This window comes from Sorex fumeus, unplaced genomic scaffold (genome assembly GCF_029834395.1).
Source record: "Sorex fumeus unplaced genomic scaffold, SorFum_2.1 ptg000265l, whole genome shotgun sequence".
Classification (NCBI taxonomy): Eukaryota; Metazoa; Chordata; class Mammalia; order Eulipotyphla; family Soricidae; genus Sorex; species Sorex fumeus.
Genome location: NW_026606322.1, coordinates 11,177,712 through 11,198,761, shown reverse-complemented (window position 1 = coordinate 11,198,761; position 21,050 = coordinate 11,177,712). Strand labels below are relative to the sequence as shown.

General features: G+C 39.4%; 1 protein-coding gene across 1 annotated transcript in view; it reads right to left on the bottom strand.

Moving 5' to 3' along the window:
- LOC130018439 (cell surface glycoprotein CD200 receptor 1-like) overlaps positions 1-16,591 on the bottom strand; it is a 36,506-nt gene extending 19,915 nt beyond the window's left edge. Inside the window, exon 1 of the mRNA XM_056109137.1 lies at positions 16,537-16,591. Coding sequence (XP_055965112.1) covers positions 16,537-16,591 — 55 coding nt within the window. The remainder of the gene's footprint in view (positions 1-16,536) is intronic.
- Positions 16,592-21,050: the final 4,459 nt, after the last annotated feature.

Here is a 21,050-nt window from a genome sequence, read left to right as displayed (position 1 = left end):
AAAAACTCACCCCAAAAACAAGGATACTAGAAAACCAATTGGGAAAACATGTAGAAACCCACCAAGCACAATGAACAAAAACAGTATAACCAAAGACATAAACACCACCAGTAAATCTTTAGACAGTGTCTCAATTTTGTAAATCACTGTGCCTTAATTAATATATATTAGAAATAAGATATGAAAAGAATTTAGGGGTACTTTAATAAAATGATGATAAAATAACAATTAAAATTAAACAATCAGAAAAGGTAGCACAACTCTTTTGAGTCTGTCCTATTGATTTAAGTAACCATATTCTTTTAAGTTAATATGGTCACAGGATCAAGATGGCAGAGAAGGATTCTCTGTGAACCCACCATAACAAAAATGCATTAAACATGGAACTCACCAAAAGATTCCACAAGTGCTCCCAGAGAGGAATGATTCAGCAGTAGCCAACAAACAGCTCTAGGAGAGTTTTCATGGGAAGATGAGCAAAACAGGAAGCAACCTAAGAGGCGTGACCCAGTGTAGGAGAAGGGACAAAGAGGATAAGCAGATCACCTTGTCATAGATGTTGGGTCTGGGAGTTGATCCAATGTGTGCTGTCATGAGTGCATAGCGGAAATTCTGCAGTAAGGTTGAGAGAACCTAGGTGGCAATCAGTGGATCATTTTGTGTGTGCCCTGCAGCTAGAGTTTGAGCAAGCCTGAATAGTGATCGTAGGCTGAAATTTATTGGCATTCAGAAGCCACTAGGCTGCCACAGTTGCACAGACTTGAAGAATTAGTGAGAAATCTTTGCTGAAGTTTAAGAAGAAACTTGGATCTCAGCTGGTGACAGGGCACATGCTCTAAGACTGGCAAGGTTGTGGCTGTGTCTGCATTGGCAAGGGAGCTCAGTAAGGCTCCCTGGTAATTGTCCATGCTTTGAGAGACCTCCTAAGGCTCCCCCCTACTCCCATTGTCTGCCAGGGTTTGGTTGATTACAACAGGTCAAATTTGAACTAATATGGCCAGGTCTGTTTGTCTGCTACTAGTATGCACTCAGCAATTGTCTCAGTTCTCTGCAAGCTCAGATGTTTTCCAAAGGTGTGTGGAAATCTCAGAGATTTTCCTCAGGGTCAGTTACAGTGTCAGTTACAGTGGAGAGTAAAATCAAATTCGCCACCCATCATCATTCCTATGGGCACTGGTGGAGGAATGGGTATTTTATCACTGTATAATTGAAACCCAAGCACAAAATTTGTAAGTCTACAACTGTACCTCATGGTGTCTCACTAATAAAAAAAATTTTTAAAAAAAGATGGTATTAGCCAATGACTTTGAGCCCTCTTTAAATTTTAGAGTTTCTTGCCTACTATAGAATAGTGGTGCAGTTGCTGAAATAGCTTCGTTGGGAGAGTGTTAGACTGAAGATCGTGGTGTCGGAGAATAGGGTAGTCAGATTGGAGTGTCAAATGTTCAGTACAACACTGAGCTCCTCATGGAAAATTTCTGCCTCTTAGAAAGAGTTTCATAATTGCAACTTGTTAACTCTTGGTGGAGTTATTTTTCTCCTGGGTGTTTGTGTCTCAAATCCACATGGCTACTGTGATTTTTGTTCCTGGATATGGAAACTGCTTGGGTGAACTTCTTAAATATAGATTACTCCAAGTTAAGGGGAAGACTTACAATAATTGAAGGATGTAAATACATGCTCTCCATATGTTATCATTTTGGCCCCACCCCAATGAAATGGTTAGCTAGTACGACTGATGTTGGTTTCTTGGTCTCAATTTTATTCATTTTGAAATAGATGAAATATCCACCAGTATTACATATGTATTATAAACCTAGGTATATTCATGCAACACATAAACCTAGGTATATTCACGTATTGTATAAACATAGATATATTCATGTATTTTATAAACATAGGTATATTCATGTATTATATAAAGTTATATATCACTATATATGTGTGTGTTATCAACCTAGGTCTTTAATTATTATAAATATCTTATCCTTGATAGTCATATTGCCATCACTCCTTGCCCAATTACTTTAATTGATTAGACTTCAAAGAAAAATCTTTTCAGAGATCTGGGACAAAGATATTTGACTTGCATACAGTCAATTGTGAATACTGCCAGGATTGACCACTGAGCAGAGATAGAAATAAGCCCTGATAACTACAAAGTGTGGCTCCAAATCCATAAATTAATATCATTTAAAAATGTTTTTTTTAAAAAAAACACAAGGTAGAAGCTTTCTATGGTTCATACACAGGTATAGCAGGCCTCAAGTTCAAAATTCTTGAGAAAGTACTCCCCTATCTATCCGACTTCGTTCTACAAATTTATCCTCTTGGGTAAAATAAAAAACATTACCTATTCCTATCAAAAAATCTATTTCTGGGGCTGGAGCAATGGCACAGCGGGTAGGGCATTTGCCTTGCTTGCGGCCGACCCGGGTTCGATTCCCAGCATCCCACATGGTCCCCTGAGCACCGCCAGGGGTAATTCCTGAGCGCAGAGCCAGGAATAACCCCTGTGCATTGCTGGGTGTGAGCCAAAAAACAAAACAAAACAAAAATCCATTTCTCCACTTGAATTTTGGGTGCCAAACTTTTATGAAGATGTTTTTCATATCCTCGGAATTTTTTCTCATTTAGTGAGTAAAACCATTATCAGTGAATGAAAAAATTTAAATCACAAAAGGCTTCTTTCAAATAATAATTAATCTTGCCTTTTGTTATAATGGCAATAGAAAAAATGCAAATATTGTGGGTTATCTATTTTTTTTAAACCAGTTCATGGCAAATTTTAGTGACCCTAATCATTATTGACTTAAAAAAATTGAGATTTAGTGCTGGGGAGATAGTATAGTGTTTGGGGTGCATGCTAGCATATATGAGACTTCAGTTCAATATCCAGCACCACATAATCCCCTAAAATTTACCAGTTGTCATCCTAGGCCTCCCGGACCCAAGCACCTCTGGCTTATGGTCCCCCGCTCTGAGAATCACTGTATCTTCAGGGTCTAACGTTCACTTATCTGGCCTGATTAGCCAGAAATCACAGGGAGTGGTTCCCTGGCACCTTCAAGCACTGCTTGAAAGTCATGTTCCCCAAAAAGAAAAAGGCAAAACTGAGTGTTTTATGAGGGAATTTAAAAATTAAAAAATTTTAAATGAAGAAAAACTACTTCTCAGCAAACCAATCTCTAGTTAAAAATAAAAATCTTTAAACTTTTGGCTTTCAGTTTTTCATGCAAGGAGCTTTGAAGTACCCCACCATCCTAACAAATAATAAACTGAAAACATAAAAAGTTAAAAACTCAACACTGTTTTCTAGATTCAAAAGAGAAGTAAGGTCATGTGGAGAGCAACAGTCTCTATATTGGAAACACCAACAGGCCAACACCATGTGTCACAACGTGCCAGGGAAGAAACTAAGAGCAGAACCTGTAAGGTAAGGAGCGCCAGGATCAGAAGAGCGAGAATTAGTATTGATTATTCACTTTAGGCATGGAGTAAACAAATCTAAGACTGAAAACTCTAGGGAACTCAGATGAAAGTAACTTTATTCTTTATTATTTTTATCCTTGAGAATTCAAACAAGTTCCCTTAATACATAGAAAACTCTCATGCTTTCTTTCACCAGGGGGAGAAGGAAATGAACTACTTTTTAAATGTGTCAGAACAATTTTCATCTTATTAATGTTGATCAAAGAATACTATTTAAATAGATATTAACTGATATGGATGAATTTGTAAAGTTCATATCCTGAGGCAACAACTCAGTAAAATACACCAATTATAAGATTATACGGAGAGCCCGGCAAGCTACCGAGAGAATCTCGCCCGCACGGCAGAGCCTGGCAAGCTACCCGTGATGTACTCGATGTGCCAAACACAGTAACAACAAATCTCATGATGGAGACGTTACTGGGCCCGCTCGAGCAAAATCGATGAACAATGGGAGGACTGTGACGATAAGATTATACTATATTTTTCTTGCCTTATAATTTACCAGCATTTAAGTAAAGACCTGTTAATAGCATCTTGTTTTGCTTAGAATATCGTATCAAGAAACATTACAAAGAACAATAAAAGTGAAATAACAGTCTAATGAAACAGAATAACTGTCAATATTGGAATTGAAAGAAATATTGGGATTGTTATATTAGGAATAAAATAGCCATGATAAATATCCTATGAAATTCAACAGATAAATAAATTTGATAACGTAGCAAAACAGATGAACAACATAAACCGAGTTGGGAATCCTATGAAATAAACAAAAATTAAATATTAACAATCAAAAGTGGGACTGGAGCAATAGCACAACGGGTAGGGCATTTGCCTTACACGCAGCCGACCCGGGTTCAATTCGCAGCATCCCATATGGTCCCCCGAGTACCGCCAGGAGTAATTTCTGAGTGCAGAGCTAGGAGTAAACCCTGAGCATCGCTGGATGTGACCCAAAAAGAAAAAAAAAAGCACTAAGAAATAAAGAGTGCTTTGATGAGCTTATTAATACTTATTATTATAAATGAGGAATATATTTTTAGTTTTAGAATTTATTAATAGAAAAATCTTGTGAGGGTAAAATAAGAGAAAAAACAGAGGAGAAAGAAACATAAAATAACTGGGAATTTCCCCCAAATTTATATCAGCTGTCAATTCAAAGACTGGAGAATCCCAGAGAAGTCTGGAAAGTGTTATTGGTATTTTGATGGTGATTGCATTTAATCTGTACAAAACTTAGGGTAGTCATGTTGGTACCGTTAAATTTTCCAATCCATGAGTATAGAATCTTTTTCCATTTTATAGTGTCCTCTAATTTGTTAAAAAGTGACATCATTTTCAATGTATAATTCTTTCATAGTGGAAGGATCTTATCTATCTACTTTATCTATTTATCAATTCTTTCATATAACTTGTTGATTTCTAGGTATTTGATGTCTTTACTCTATTTTGAAAGATGTTGTAAGTTTTATTTTTATCCTAGCACACTATGTGCATATAGAAATGCAAATAATTTTGTCTACTAATTTTGTAGTCTTACACTTTTCTGTGTTAGTTTATTTGAATAAATATAGACTCCCATGCCTATATAACAGAATTGAGAGACAAGAATAAACCCTTATGTTTATGATAGTTAATCTATGACAAAGGAGCTTGATATATAAAATGAAGCAAAGAAAGCCTTGTTGGCAAAGTTAGATAGCTACATGACAAAAAAAATGAAATTGAACCATATTTCATGCTATTCATCAAAGTTAATTCAATTTTTATAAAGATTTAAAATTAAGCCATTATCCTTAAAACACATTGAGGAAAACATAAGAAAAACTCTCCAGGATGTGGGTCTTTGAGATGTTCTCAATGACTTGATTTATTGGCAAAAACAACAAACCAAAAAACAAAAATAAATTAATACATCAAATTCAAGTTTTGGCATAACAAAAAACCACCACTGACTAAAATGAAATGACACCCTAGTGAATAGGAGAAGAAATTTGTACACACTATATGAGATAGAGGACTATTATCCAAGTATATAAAGCACTCACAAAGTTTAGCACATAAAAGGCAATAAACCCATCCAACCTAAGTAAAGACTATAAATAGACACTTCCCTAAAGAAGACATATAAATAGCTAGTAGGCATATGGAAAACTGTTCTTCATCATTTATTATCAGGAAAATTCATATTAAAAAATAATGAGTTATCATCTTATGCCAGTGAAAATAGCATATAACAAAAAGACTTTAGGGGGAAAAGTGTTGAAGGGAATAAAGTGAAATGGAAACCTCAGTCACTGTTGGTGATAATTTCATCTGGTTCAGCCTCTATGTAAAACCCTATGGAAATTCCTCAAAAAAAATGATAAAACTCCCATATGACCCAGACATAGATGAAAATCCTTAGCAAAATAGTGAGATGAAATGTAAAATATGCATAAAATTATGCACAATGACAAAAATTATTTACAAGCCTGATTTACCACTCAATAATTTAATTTTCATATCAACAGGCTAAGGAAGAAAAATCACTACTGAAATACTGCTTTACATTTGTCTAATATCACTTTAGACTTACCAGACACAACAGTGATGGAGATGAGTAACGCCACAGTCGAAGTTCTCCCCAAACTATTCATTTGGAGAGATTTTCTACTTTAATGCCAACCCTCTGTGAATCTACGATGGGTTCAGAGAACCTCTTATTCACTTTTTTTTACTCTCTGCTCAATAGGACTGCTTGAAATTTTACCTTACCATTTTGCTTTGTTTTCATCCTATCCGCTATGGCTAATTAGCTTTGGACAGGAAGCGTTAGTGCGATTTGCTGAATGATAAAGCAAAAACAGCAACACTCACTGCCTCTTCCACGGTGAAAGAGGAAGCCTCAGTTTCTCCTTATCAGCTGCTGCAAGAACTTCATTTTAACTGTCCCCATCCTACATTTTAAACATTTCTACAAATTCCTGGATTGGAAATTTCCCAAGATTATTCATTCTGCCCCAAGCCTTGGACTCACAGTGACTGAGAAACAAAGGGTAGAATATAGTGCATAAAAGATCTCATACACATACAGTCCCCACAAGCCTAAGTAAGAATTTGAGATGTTAACGTTATCTTAGCAAAACAAATAAGCCCTAAATAATCAAGACATCTCTGGAAAGTTAATGAGAATCCTCTGGTACGTCAACAAATAACACAACGACTTCATTTTCCTATTACACACACACACATACACAAGTTATACTTGAACTTAGTTCTAAATAAACTCTTACCGTGCTAAGGAACTTTTGTCTCTTCTACTTACAATAAATTTTTCTATTTTTTAAACACTCATTGAGCATTTTTATTACTCAATATTTTCATTCTGGAAAATGTTGTAGAAACAGGGAGCTGTAGACAAAAATAGAGACCTGCCATCACCACTCGTACATCAATAGCACTAAAATGAGACAAGATAAATTATAGAGAGAATCTTTTCTGTTTTGGATTGTTTGTTTAAGGGCAACACCCAGTGACTTCAAGGCTACTCCAGTTCAGGCGGGATAGTAAACCTGGGCCTCCAGCATACAAATCATGTGCTCCGAGTTGTTATCTCTGGCCCCTATAGCAATTCTTTTAATAACATCCTGTCAACATAAATTATATGTGACACTGTCACTGTCCTCCCGTTGTTCATAAATTTGCTCGAGCAAACCCAGTAACGTCTCCATTTTGAGACTTCTTGTTATGTGACAAAAAATAAATTGTAAGTGTATTTCTTGATGGATTTTATGTATAAATGTACAAATGTATGCAGGCAATCCCCTCCAAAACCATGACAAGACCATTTCCACATTCATTAAGTCCTTTATGGCCCTTCTTCATGAATGTACCTTGTCTAGCAATAAATACTACTATGACTTTTATCAATAGTTGCAAGATAAGAACTTCACAGAAATGAAATTCTTTACACTGTTCATTTTTAGTGCTGTGTTTTGTGAATATAGGTGTATTGGTATGAATATATGCCACAAATCATTCATTTCCTGTGGGTTTAGTTGCTCTAGATGTTAATGTAATATTTTGTTTTAGACATATATTCTGGTCTACATATCCATCATTTTATGGGGTGTGTATACCAAAAGATGAAGTCAATAGATAAAAGGATATTCATGCATGTAACTTTAATAAATACATTCAGTTATGAGCTAAATTGTGTCCCTTCAAGTGCATATGTTTAAGTTTAAATTACTTCAGGCCCTCAGAATTAATTTTGTTTGAAAATAGGATCATTTTAGACATAGACATTTAAGATGAGGTCCTACTAGAGAAGTCTGGATCTGAGTCCATTAAAACTGGTGTCCTTACAAAATATGAAGGGAAGAAAGAAAGAGAAAGAAAGAAAGAAGGAAGGAAGGAAGGAAGGAAGGAAGGAAGGAAGGAAGGAAGGAAGGAAGGAAGGAAAAAGAAAGGAAAGAAAAAAGAAAGAAAGAAAAAGAAAGAAGGAAAGAAGGAAGAAAGGAAGAAAGGTAAGAAAAAAGAAAGGAAGGAAGGAAGGAAGGAAGGAAGGAAGGAAGAGAGAGAGAGAGAAAGAAAGAAAGAAAGAAAGAAAGAAAGAAAGAAAGAAAGAAAGAAAGAAAGATAGATAGATAGATTTGGACACAGATGGGCACAAAGAAAATCATGTAAGGAAGGTAGATATAAGGACAATTTCTCTAGATGCTAATGCAAAACAAAGATTTCCAGCAAGCCACCAAAGATAGAACAGATGCAAAGAACTGTCTTTCCTGTTTTAGAAGATTAAGATTATTCTGATGTAAGACTCAACCCAAAGATGATACTGACTAGATAAAAAGCAGAACTCTGTGACGTATAATGGGTGAACAAGGGTCAGGGTTTCAATTATAATGGTGATGCAGTCGAGTCATATAACCATATATCCAAACACAGACTCAACAACACAGAAAATATGAGTTTGAGGCTGCAACCACTGGAATCTGTAATGTCCCATCAAGTTGTCAGTCAGGGGAGGGGCAGGGGAGGGGGTGGAATATGGGAACACTGGTGGAAAGAAGCTGACACTGGCAGTGGGGTTGGTGTTAAAATCTTCACTGTCCTCCTATTGTTCATCGATTTCCTCGAGCGGGCCCAGTAACGTCTCCATTGCAGACTGTTGTTACTGTGTTTGGCATATCGAATACATCACAGGTAGCTTGCCAGGCTCTCTGAGAGGGGCGGAGGAATCAAACTTGGGTCAGCCATGTTGGCTGCATGCAAGGCAAATGCCCTACCCGCTGTGCTATTGCTCCAGCCCACGTTAAAATCTTATATGACTAAAACTCAACTATCAGTAACTTTGTAGATCAGTTTATAATTCACTTGATCACTTGACATCCCATTACTCATTGAGTTGCCTGAGCGGGCGCCAGTAACATCTCCACTTGTCCCTGTCAAGTGCTAGTGTAGCCCAATGTCGTCTGCTCACTCCAGGAACACAAAGAGCCTCAAACCGTTCGTTCAGGGTCTTGAGGAAGAAGTCTGACCAGCTCATAGGTGGGCGGCCATTCGATCTTTTGATGTCCTGTGGAATTCAGTAACGGCCCTAGTCCAGCGGTCATCTCCAAATCATGTTACATATCTGGCCCATCTGATTTTTGATGCCTGCGCAAGAGGATGAAGAAACTCTGGCTCCAGGCACAACTCTTCGACTCTACTATTCTTCCTGCACTAACATACGCCTCAGAGACCTGGGCCCTATAAAACAGGATGAGAACGCTACTTGGGTCTCCCAAAGAGGAATTGAAAGAGCTATGCTTGGAATATCACATTTCACCCAAGTGAAAAAAGGAATTTGGAGTTCCAACCTCCATCGACAATCGAGAATCAGGGACGCTGTCTCGTTTGCCAGTTATTAATTAAATTTTTAAAACTCTGTTACTTATACACCAGTGAGAGAAAGAGAGAGAGAGAGATACAGAGACAGAGACAGAGATAGAGACAGAGACAGAGGGAGAGATATTGAGAATACTGACCTAGCAGGGTACACAAGATTAACACTCTTTTTTACTATTATTATTAGTGAATCACCATGGGGTACAGTTACAAACTTAAGGAACTTTCTTGTTTGATTTACAGTCATACAATGATCATTTACCCATCCCTCCACCAGTGCCCATTCTCCCCCGCCATTGTTCCCAGCAGCCCTCCCACAGCGCCCACCCGATCCCTCAACACCCCACCCAACTCAGCAGCAGGGCATTCTCTTTTATTCTCTCTCCTTTTAGGTGTTGTGGTTTGCAATAGAGGTATTGAGCGGCCATTGTGTTTGGTCTATAGTCTACTTTCGGCACGCATCTTTCGAGCCGAATGGGTTCTCCCAACATCCTTTACTTTGTGATCCCGTCTCTATCTGAGCTGCCTTTCCCCCCAGCATGTTGTGAGACCTGTTTTCAAGCCATGGAGCAGACCTCCAGGTCCTTATCTCTACTACCCCTAGGAGTTAATCTCCCATTCTGTTTCTTTATATTCCATAGACAAGTACAATCTTTCTATGTCTGTCCCTTTCTTTCTGACTTATTTTGCTTAACATGATACTTTCCATGTTGATCCACTTATACGCACATTTCATGACTTAATCATTTCTAACAGCTGCATAGTATTCCATTGTGTATATGTACCAAAGTTTAAGATTAACACTCTTGGAAAGGATAATAATGATGAAATGAGACAGAAGCAGCAGTGGTAGTATGTTCATGTGTTCATGAGCAGTGCGTTCATGCCTAATTCCCAGCTTCTTTAATATTGTCAAGGATGAAAGTATTGAATAATAGGTTGCTCAGACTCAGAGATGGAAAGTAGAAAAGTTTATTGAAAAGTGGCAGAGCAAAGAAAAGTTGCTCCCCAAGTGGAGAAGAACTTAGTATAGGACTAAGTTAACTTTGGCTCTTTTTGTGAGATTTTTTTATGTAGGATTACTGCTATTTATTCAGCCACTGATTAGCTGATTGAATTGTGCATGAACTCCACCTTACTTTTTTTTCATTTTTTATAATTTTATTTATTTAATCACTGTGAGACCAGTTACAAAACTTTCAGGTTCTAAGTCTAGGTCATACAATGAAACACCCGTACCTTCACCAGTGCCCATTCTCCACCACAAAAAACCCCAGTAAGCCCCCATCCCACACCCTCCCCCTACCTGTGGGGCAGATGATTTCCACATTACTTTCTCTCTACTTTGATCACATCCAATATTTTGAAACCAGACTGGCCATTATTATTTGAGATTTTATCCCAGCACTCAGATCTGCTGAAAAGGCAACAGTAGACAATTTGTGTTCTATTGCTGGTTATGAATAACATATGATGTCGTGTGGCTGCAGTAGGGCCATGTGATTTTGAAATTCCAAAGTTTTAACACTTAAATCTGGAGGGATTTCTGCCCAAACCTGCTGGGTTTCGAGATTTGCTCCTGAGTCTCTGGGATCATGGCCATTGAGCAGCTTGATCAGGAGACAGAGAGGCCATTCGAGGGCGATGACTTGGGGTCTCGTTGGGATGGGGAGACCAGGACCGGCTCCACCCCCATCCTGTGAGGCCCAACAAGTTTCATCACTGCGGGCCCAGACCTGACTGTCCAATGGCCTCTGGAGGATGACGGCCACCGAGCTGCCAAGGGGGAGCAGGCAGAGTGACAACACCCTTTCCTCCCTGGGGTGGCCCAGAGACAGTAACGTACTGTGGGGTCCGGATGCATTTCTGCCGAAAGCTGTAGGTTTTGAGATTTGTTTCTGAGTCTCTGGGATCATGGCCATTAAGCAGTTCAATCAGGAACCAGAGAGGCCATGCCTCCAATTATATAGCTGAGCCCGAGGTGGTTTGTGGGTGTGTTTCTCACATACCTAACTTTTGGCCGTTTACTTTCTTGGTAAACTTTGCCCCAAGTTTTTGGGGTCTGGCCAGGGGCACAGCAGCAATTTTGTGATATCTGGAAGTCTGAAGGTGCCATCAGGCTGCTGATGCACTCGCCTCACAGGTACAGATTGACCTGCTGGCAGCACCATACCCCCTACTTTTTGTGAGATTTTTATGGGAAAACCAGATCTTTGTGTTACAGAGAACGCAGGAAATCCACAGGGTGGCCAGGCTGGTTGGAGTCTTTCTGGCCACCTGCCTCAGCTATTGTCCATTATCTTCATCTCACTGCGAGCCTAAGTTCTGGGGCAGAATTTTGGATACCACCCTAGCAAGGTACTGACCTAGGTAGAAGTCCCACGTGAGGCACCTTGCGGGAAACCCTAGAAAAGCCTCCTTCAACAAAGGAGCATGCACATATGCTGCCCGAACACATGTGCTGCTGTGGCCATGTGGCCAAGGACATTTGAGTTCATGTGTCATCACATCTCCCCTCTTGAGATGTGTACTTTCCTGATTTCCTGTCTAATGCTGGGATGTGTGACTCTCTCTGTCTTTGGAGAATCCCACGTCCTCTCTTGGGCCTGTTGCTCTCTCTTGCTTTCTCTCCCTCCTTCCCCTCCCAAAGCTTCCAAATAAAATCTGTGTTTTACTTCACTGCTTATGTACTCCTGAAATTCCTTTCTGTGAGAAAGACGAAGAACTGTAAACCCTGGGTGAGGCCTGGACTGACCTTTCTAGACTTTATCAGTCCTAATCCTCCCAGCAGGTCCAGCAGTGGCAGAGGGGAATCTGGAGGAAGTGACCATCTCTCTCCTCTCTGCCTCACATAAGCTACCCATGGGGACCCACTGACTTTAGTACCACTCTGGTGATGTAGGTCTTACAATTTTGTGACGCTGTTATTAGTGACAAGCTCACTTGTGGGATTTGAAAGCAATGTTAGATGTAGGATCTTGACTTGTATATATCCTCTAAGTGAAAGAGCTTTGTTGCTGTATAGTAAGCAAATGTCATATTACTGTAGAGCAACCAATCAGAACCTGAGTGGCCTAACTCCCACCTGAATTAGTGTTGTCTTAGTAAATTAAACATTTCAGTGAAATTCAACATTTCAGTGAGAAAAAAAGGTTATGCTGCATATAGATTTTAAATCATGTGTCATAATTTGATTTAATGTTGCTAATGGAATGCCAGGTTGCTTGCTAATTAAAATACTAATGCTGTCACTGGAGCTCTAACCTGCAGGCAACCTTCCAACTACTATGGATTTTTTTTTTTTGCCTCAGTTGTCAGTGTGGTTGGTGACAGCCAAACCACTGAGGTCTTTGAGTTCAAGGTTTTAGCTAAATTTAATGACTTGGGACTTCAGCTTTTGTCTGTTGAAACAACAATTTATTTGAACTTCTGGATGTAAAACTCTGCAGAGACACCCAAATTAAATATAACAAGATCAGAATTCAACAAAATGGTATGCAGCTGTATCTAAAAACTTTTGCTGTCTGGTGGTTTTTCTATTACCAAGGAAATATGTCTGGTTTTATGGTCATGGGATACGTTGATTATGTAGTCACTAAATTATATTTTTGTTTACTGATTTGTCTCTCTGCTTAATAGTATACTCCATAACAATAGCCTTAGAGAACTTGTTTTAATGTTCTTAAAGGTATCTTTAATTACTCACCCGCTAGCTCCTAAATGGTGAAGATTTTGGAGGGTAGTAAAAGTTCAAGTCTATGTGGTCACGTATTAAATGAACAGATCCCATTGTGGTGCCATGTACAGGACAATAGATGCCTTCCATCTGGCCTGCATGTGGAATAGGGATAAAATTTTAAAACTGTAATAATATAGGTAGCACTGCACTGTAGTACTGTCCTGATTTGCTTGAGTGGGCACCAGTAACGTCTCCATTGTGAGACTTATTGTTACTGTTTTTGGCATATCGAATATGCCACAGGGAGCTTGCCAGGCTCTGCCATGTGGGCAGGATACTCTTGGTAGCTTGCGGGGCTCTCTGAGAGGAACGGAGGAATCGAACCCAGTCAGCCGCATGCAAGGCAAACGCCCTACCCGCTGTGTTATCGCTGCAGCCCAGTAATAATATAGGTAGACATTATTTAAAGGACATTATTATGAGTCATTATACTAGTCAAAATCTGCGTGTGTGTGTGTGTGTGTGTTTGTGTGTGTGTACTCAATAAGAGGTTTTGTGTTTTTAAGTTGGTGTGAAATGTAAATTGTTTACAAAGCCCCAGATCAAGGGAGAGTCAACTCTAGGAGCCAGCTGGGGATCATTTATGAATGAGCCATTTACGAATTGCATTGCTAGAATGGAATTTTTAAAAAACGTTGGTCAGAGAGTCTGCAAGATAACTCAACAGGCTGAAGTGCATGCTTTGCACACATGCATGCAGGAAATCAGATTGAATCTAGGCACCATATAGAGTCCCAAGCACCTTATGGGAGCAACCCCCAAACACTGAACCAGGGAGTTCCTGAGCACTTAAGGTGTGGCCCAACAACAAAAGAAAAATTTAGTTCCCAAATTTAGATAAGTTAACAAAATGGGTTTTTAGGGAACCAATGTATTTATTAATTAAATAGATATTCAGAGACCTCCTGAATGACTACTCTAAGAATTTAGCATTGAATATTTTGAAAAGAGAGATGCATGCCTCAGCGATAGCATCTGGAGCTCCAGAGGGAGTGCTGGTGTAAGGAGAATCAAGGGAAGGCCTTATAATGCTGTCTTTACATATGAAAAAACATGTGTCTGTTATCTTGATTTATATTTTGAATTTCTATGAAGTGAGATTCCCAGAGTTGCTCTAAGGAAAACAAGTCAATACAGTGATGTAATTGCTTTCTCAAAGGGAAAGTGGTCACTCTGGAGGAAGATTGCTGAAAGAGAGGTATAAAATGCTCACCACAGAGGCAGACTGTGGTTTGGAGGAGGAAAACTGGGAACATTGGTGGAGAAAATGGAGTTTGTAATTCAAGGTGGTTCATTTTTAAAAAAAAAAAAAGTAGGACTCAACAATAGGAAGATAACAGAAAAGTCTTCAACCTCTTAAGACAAAACTCTTTCTACTAATCCAAAGGTTACTTCAAAACATTTTGAACTTAATGAAAATAAAGTAACAACATACTAACATACAACATACTAACAAGAAGAAAATAAGTGCCAGTGGGATCAATTGCTTATCCATACCTCCAGACCAAGCTGACAACCTGAAATTCAAACTCAGTTCATTGAGTCTGAGTTCTTCATCAGAGCCTTCCTAGTAAAGCATTCTCATCCCACTGAGCACCTGCACTTATGGAGGTGGTGACAATATCCCTTCAATCTAGGAACTACTATTGGCACTCACTCAGGTAATGTCATTGGTTTTCTTGTAATCAAGGGAGGTGCGAGGATTGAATCACCGTCTAAAGTACCATGGCATTTGACCATCTCCTCAGATGCTGAGGGCTATGAAAACTCCCCTTCCCCAATTCCCGCAGGTGGAGTAATCCAAAGAGTCCAGATTTGTCTTCTGCCATTTTAGCCATGTTACTCTTGTGGGTGATGTCTTTATGATCCAAAGCATAACAGTCAGCTTAGAGAGTCTATGCAAACCTCAATTTACAGTAAAACCTAGTCTACAACAGGCAGTTTTAACTCTGATGATATATGGCACTGTTTTTCAACCATTTTATACCACAGATTGATGATAAGAGGACTAACCTGTGAGACTTGTTGCTACTGTTTTTGGCATATTAAATACACCACCAGGAGCTTTCCAGGCTCTGTCGTGTGGGCGGGATACACTCAGTACCTGGCCAGGATCTCTGAGAGAGGTGGAGGAATCGAACCCGGGTCAGCCGCATGCAAGTCAAATGCCCTACCCACTGTGCTATCGCTCCAGCGATAATAGTAACATTATATATGGGACACGCCAATGGCTTTTACACAGACTAGCAGGGAAAGTTTTGCCATCTTCTCCACAACCATGGATGGTGATTGAAAATTATTGGTATTTGGTGTAGTATTATTAGGTTCAGTTTGTTTTGCTCATGGGCAACTTATTTTCCATAATAAGTAGCCCAGAAGTTTCAGAAAATATGAGAAGAGGTTGCTCAACAATGAGTCAATGAAATGGTTTTTATATGAAGACCTTTTGTAAGTCTTTCATTGCAAATGAAGCCAGTTGCTGATTTGTAAGTAGCAGCATAAATGAAATAGGCGAATGAGAAATGTGTTGCTTCATAATCCCAAGAGAATTAGAAGATATTGGACAGGTATATCTTTAAAGAGTATGCCTAGGGAAAAAATCCCTGGAGGAAGATTCAATGTCATATTTATGCTCTTGCTGAAAGAAGAGGAGTGAAATTAATTATATCACCACTAAAGGCTGTGTGATGGCAAGTCAGCTGAGGCCCTTCACGGGTAGTCCAGGAAAGGTCTGTGTCTTCTGAGATGAAAGAAAATGACAACAAAAGCCTATTAAAACAGGAACTGAATAGATCATAGTAGATAAGATTACTAATTTTAATAATTCTAGGTATAGAGCCTTTAATGGACAGGATTATGTTTCTTTTATTTGGAATAATCTACTGAGAGGCATCATTAATTCTTTTCACATTTCCACAAGCAACACTAAGATGTCAAATAGAGAAGATAATTACCCATTTCTTAATTAGGCATTATATAGCACATCAATCCTTGAAGAACCTATTTCAATTTACTTTGAGTCTTATTAAATATGTTTTTTATTTTTTTATTTTGTAAAGTAGTTAAAAATATTTGATTACATTTAATATTTGGACGCCAATCCTACCACCATTACACCTTCCCATCACCATATTTCGAGTGTTTCCATCCCGAACCCCAATCCCTGCCCCAAAGCAGAACCGAAATAATATATTTCCCTCTAAGGTTGGTTGATGGGATTCCTACTTTGAAATGTGGTGCTGTGCTCTTAGAGTATGGGTAGGGTGTGTCCTATGAAGTCTCCAACAGCCGCATTCATGGCCTCGGGGTCTAGGAAAAGATTCACTCAGCCAGAGTGTGTGGAGAGCAGCCATAAGCAGGGTGGTGGTTGAGTTCTGGAGTTTTCGGCTGCCAGCGCTGGGATCCCTTGGGGCTAGGAGAGATCTCACCTATCCCCTCTAGGGCGACTGGAGTGAAACAGCCTGGCATGGGGTCTGGCGGCATGTTTATGTCAAGTGTTACGTTGATCCCATCAGGGAGAGAAGGACATGCAATCTGGATGGTCAAGTCTTATTAAATATTTTAATTGAAAATTCTTGGAGTCCCATTTTGTCAGTCCAGTTTATAGGCACCTCCAAAATTTTATTGACTATTGTACCGAAGCATTTATTCAATGTTGCATGACAAAGTACCACAATGATAATATACCAAAAAATAATGATTCTTAACCCCAGAGGCTCATAAATACAAGATTACCAGAACATTTGGTGTCAGGTGAGGTCTGCTTTCTGGTTCTTAGTCAGAACCTTTTCAATGCATCCTCAAGTGATGGAAGGGATTTGGTAGCTCTTTGGGGTATTTTTAATAAAGTCCTTAATCCCATTCACAGCAGCTCCTGATATGATCAACTCCTAAATCATCCTTTCCAAAGGGGGAATGAATAAGCTTCAACATATAAATTTTTAGGGGCACATGAATGTAGGATGGCATTGGTTCATCCTTTCTTGTCCATCCTTTCTCCCTTGCCGAAGGGAGTTTAGGTTTACTGAGTTACACCCATCACAATGCTTCCGAAGCACTCTCATATCTTCGGTACTCATCTTTAGTTTCTCCTTTGTACTCTGCTTCCCCTATCTGTCATTTCCCCTAATCAGAACCTGTGACTTGTAAGGTCACATTCTTCAGAGATCTCTGAATTCTGTATTTGTGAGTGGAGTATTGCTTTTCTCTTTTCTTTATGTCCTTTGCAGTTTACTTTAGAGCAATGTTCTCTTTGTATAAACACAGGAAGACAATTAATGCTATGCTTTTGTAACTTGGGAGTTAATTGACTTCAAATAATATTTACTCCTGGGCACCTGTAATATTTACTCAACTTCAGCCTCAGTTGCCTTTAGTTTCTAGCACCCCAAGAACAGGATCCTGACAAAGGAACTGGATGAACCCAGAGCAAGCTCTAAGCTACCCTGGCATCGAAATGGGACAGGACAAGTGCTATAAAACTTATAAGTTAAGAACATGGTTGTGGACGAATTCTTTCATGACCCAAAGAGAAATGACCAGATAAAGACCCTGTTGGGGCTAGGAAGGACTAATCTGGCCTGAGGACTGTAGTCTGGGATCTCTAGTGAAGTGTCCACAGGAAAGTCACCCTTTAAGCTTGGAAAATCTCTTACGGTGTTCATACCAAATGACTAGAATTAAGAAGTAAGTTTTAAATGACTGTTCAAAAGGATATAGACTAAGAAAAGGAGAAATATGCCGTTAGATGATATTCTGCCCTTGAGCAGATCTCCTAGCAGGATGAGATCTTTGTCGTAGAAGAGCTTTCCCAGAAGGAAGGACTTTACTTATGTTGATTGTGCTACCTCACCTATGTGTAATTGCCACCCCTAATACTTGGTGATTGTTTTCTATAACTAATGCTGTAAGACTGGGGAAACTAGGATGGGGGAAAGTAGAAGACTGGCATGAGAGAAATGCATGAGTGTGAAATGGGGACAGATATTGGAATAAATGGCGACTGATCACCAACCAGTTTGGCAGCCCTGTTTCCTCCTTCATGAGTCTGTTGGGTGGAGAGACAGCTCTTGGCCACTGAACACACACAGAAAGCTCCCACACACTGTTGTGAACATACACACATGAATGTGAAGCAATAGCACAGCTTGTAGGGCATTTGCTTTGCACACAGACGACCCGGGTTCAATTCCTTCGTCCCTCTCGGAGAGCCTGGCAAGCTACCAAGAGTATCCGGCCTGCATGGCAGAGTCTGGCAAGCCCTCCATGGCATATTTGATATGCCAAAAATAGTAACAAGTCTCACAACGGAGACGTCACTGGTGCCCACTCAAGCAAATCAATGAACAACGGGAGGACAGTGCTACAGTGCTATGCACATGAATATTTAGTCAACATCAGACTATGGGAAGCTGAGAGGAATGATTGGGGGAAAAGCTGATGTCGAGGGTGAACTCCTGAGCCTTGGCCAACCAGTCAAGCCATAGGGGGTCCCTCCCCATGCAGGGCCCCTTTTGACTTCAGGCCAGCGTCTCCTCTTCCCCCTCCTCAGACAGATGGATGCAATGTCTAGTCATTATGTCTAAAACAATACATCAGGGACCATTGCACAAGATAATTTCAGCCAGGAAGAGTGAGGAACCAAAACACGCTATTCTACTGCTTCTAGGCTTGTACAGGGATCTTCCCCACATCCCCAAAAGGTGTCATTGCTTTGTCTTTGTCTCTTTGTCTTTTCATATATCCTCCACTGCTCATTCTCCCTGTTGGGGCTGGCCTTCCCTGTCCGGTAAACAACAGATGGAGTTTTGGATAGATTGATACCGCTAGCTCTCTTGCTGGTTCCATGACCCCAACGTGTCCAAATGACAGCAGACCAGAAACACACCCAATATCTACCCTCCAGAAAGCATTGGTGGTGTGGTCTGGTTGTGATATTGTTCTGATGTGACCTCCCACTATGCTATTGTCTAACTTACAGAGTTTGGACAACAGGAATTGTTCCTTTTTTAACATACCAAGAGTGAGGAAATTTAGGAACCACCAGTAGTTACTGCTGTAAACAAGATTAAAGTTCATCATTTGGCAACACTTGACCAATAGGCAGCAGTTCCTTCCAAACTTCTATTCTGTTCCCTGGGAAACAATTAATAAACTAAAGCAGGCCTCAAAACACTTTAAAAGGGTCAGAAGTCAATGGTGGTTGGAAATGATCACTCTGAACAAAAACTGAGTGCTGGAAGGAGATAAAGGATGTGTAAGATACACTTTCAGTAACAGTATTACAAACCACAGTGCCTAAAAGAAAAATAAGACAGAGAGAGCAAAAAAAGATATATACAGAAGGTTGTGAGGCAAGCAGCAGATAATTTTTTTAAATAGCAGATTTATCATATTATGCCCCCACCATTATCATTTTATTTTATTTTATTTGGTGTTGGGACCACACCCTGTAGTGCTCAGAGATTACTCTTGACTCTGAGTTCGGAAATTACCCTTCGCAGGTTCAGCCATATGGGCTCCTGGAATCAAACCTGGGTGGGTTGGGTGCAAGGCAAATGCCCTTCCTGTTGTAAAATCTCTTCAGCCCATATTTTATTTAATCTTAGCTGCATTGTTAATGTCCCAATAGGGCATCAATATATGACTTTTAAGGACTGGATAGATAGTTCAGCAGATAAGGTGCTTGCCTTGTATGTGGCTAACACAAGTTTGATCCCAAGCACCTCGCAGGGTCCCCAGAACCCTACCAGGAATATCTCTGAGGGGAAAGCCAGGAGTAAGCCCTGAGTACAGCCTGGTGTGGCCCAAAAACCAGATGGAAAAAGTAGTTCATAACTCCAATTTAGGGTAAAAAACTTTAAGAAAATACAAACAAAAGGGAAGTTCCCTAATTTGACAAAGTGTATTTATAGAAATCTGCACATAATCACTTAATAGTGGAAGACTAAACGTGTTCATCCTAAAATAGGGAACAAAGTCAGGGATGCTCATTCTCACAAATCATTCAACATAGTGCTAACCAATACAGGAAATCAGGAGAAAGAATACAAAGGGAAAATAGGCAGAGAAGAAAGTTACTTCTATATAAATGACTTGATAAACAGTTTTGAATTTTGACTGCATCACTGTCAATATTCTGACTGTGTTATTGTCCTAGAGTTTTTCCAAAACACTACCATTTGAGCAAGTTGAGTAATGGTCACACATAATTCTCCATATTCTGCATACTGTTACTTAAATGGGAGGTGTTACTTAAATGTGATGCCAAGCTATAGAACCAAATTAAGTACCTGAATTTGTGAGATCCTGAATTCAATTCCCCGTACTTCATGAGTCTCAGGACACCACTGGTAGTAACTCTGTTAGCCAAGTACTTCCAGGAGTGAATCCTGCATTTTTAAAACAAAATGAAACCTGCCTGTGATTCTATAAATATCTCAAATAAAATATTTAACTAAAAATTCACTATAACCAGCAGCCACACCCATGACCCACCAACACCGCCACCGCCACTGTCAAGTAAGTTCATCTACTGGCCCTGTTTCTTCTAAGAGGCTTTGTTTTATTTTGCTTTTTATTGTCTCTGTTTTCATTTTGTGGAGCTAGGGGATTAAACCCAGAGTTTTGTTCATGAAAATTCTTCCAAGAGTTTAGAAGTTCTAGCACTCATAATTTGGTCTTTGGTAAACATTAGTAAATTTAACGGAAGAGTCACTATGTTCAATTGTGTTCAAAAGATATTCCTAGTTTTGTGTACAGGGGTCACTTCTGGTAAACTCAGGGAACTATATGTGGTGTCAGCTGTAATCAAAGAATCCTCTGAAATATATGGCCCTATGTAGGATTAGTTTTTAGGTTTGAAGTAAAGGTCACTGTTTGTTCATTTGCATATAGTGATTCAATTTTTCACCATCACAAGTTAAGGCAACTACTCTCCCTC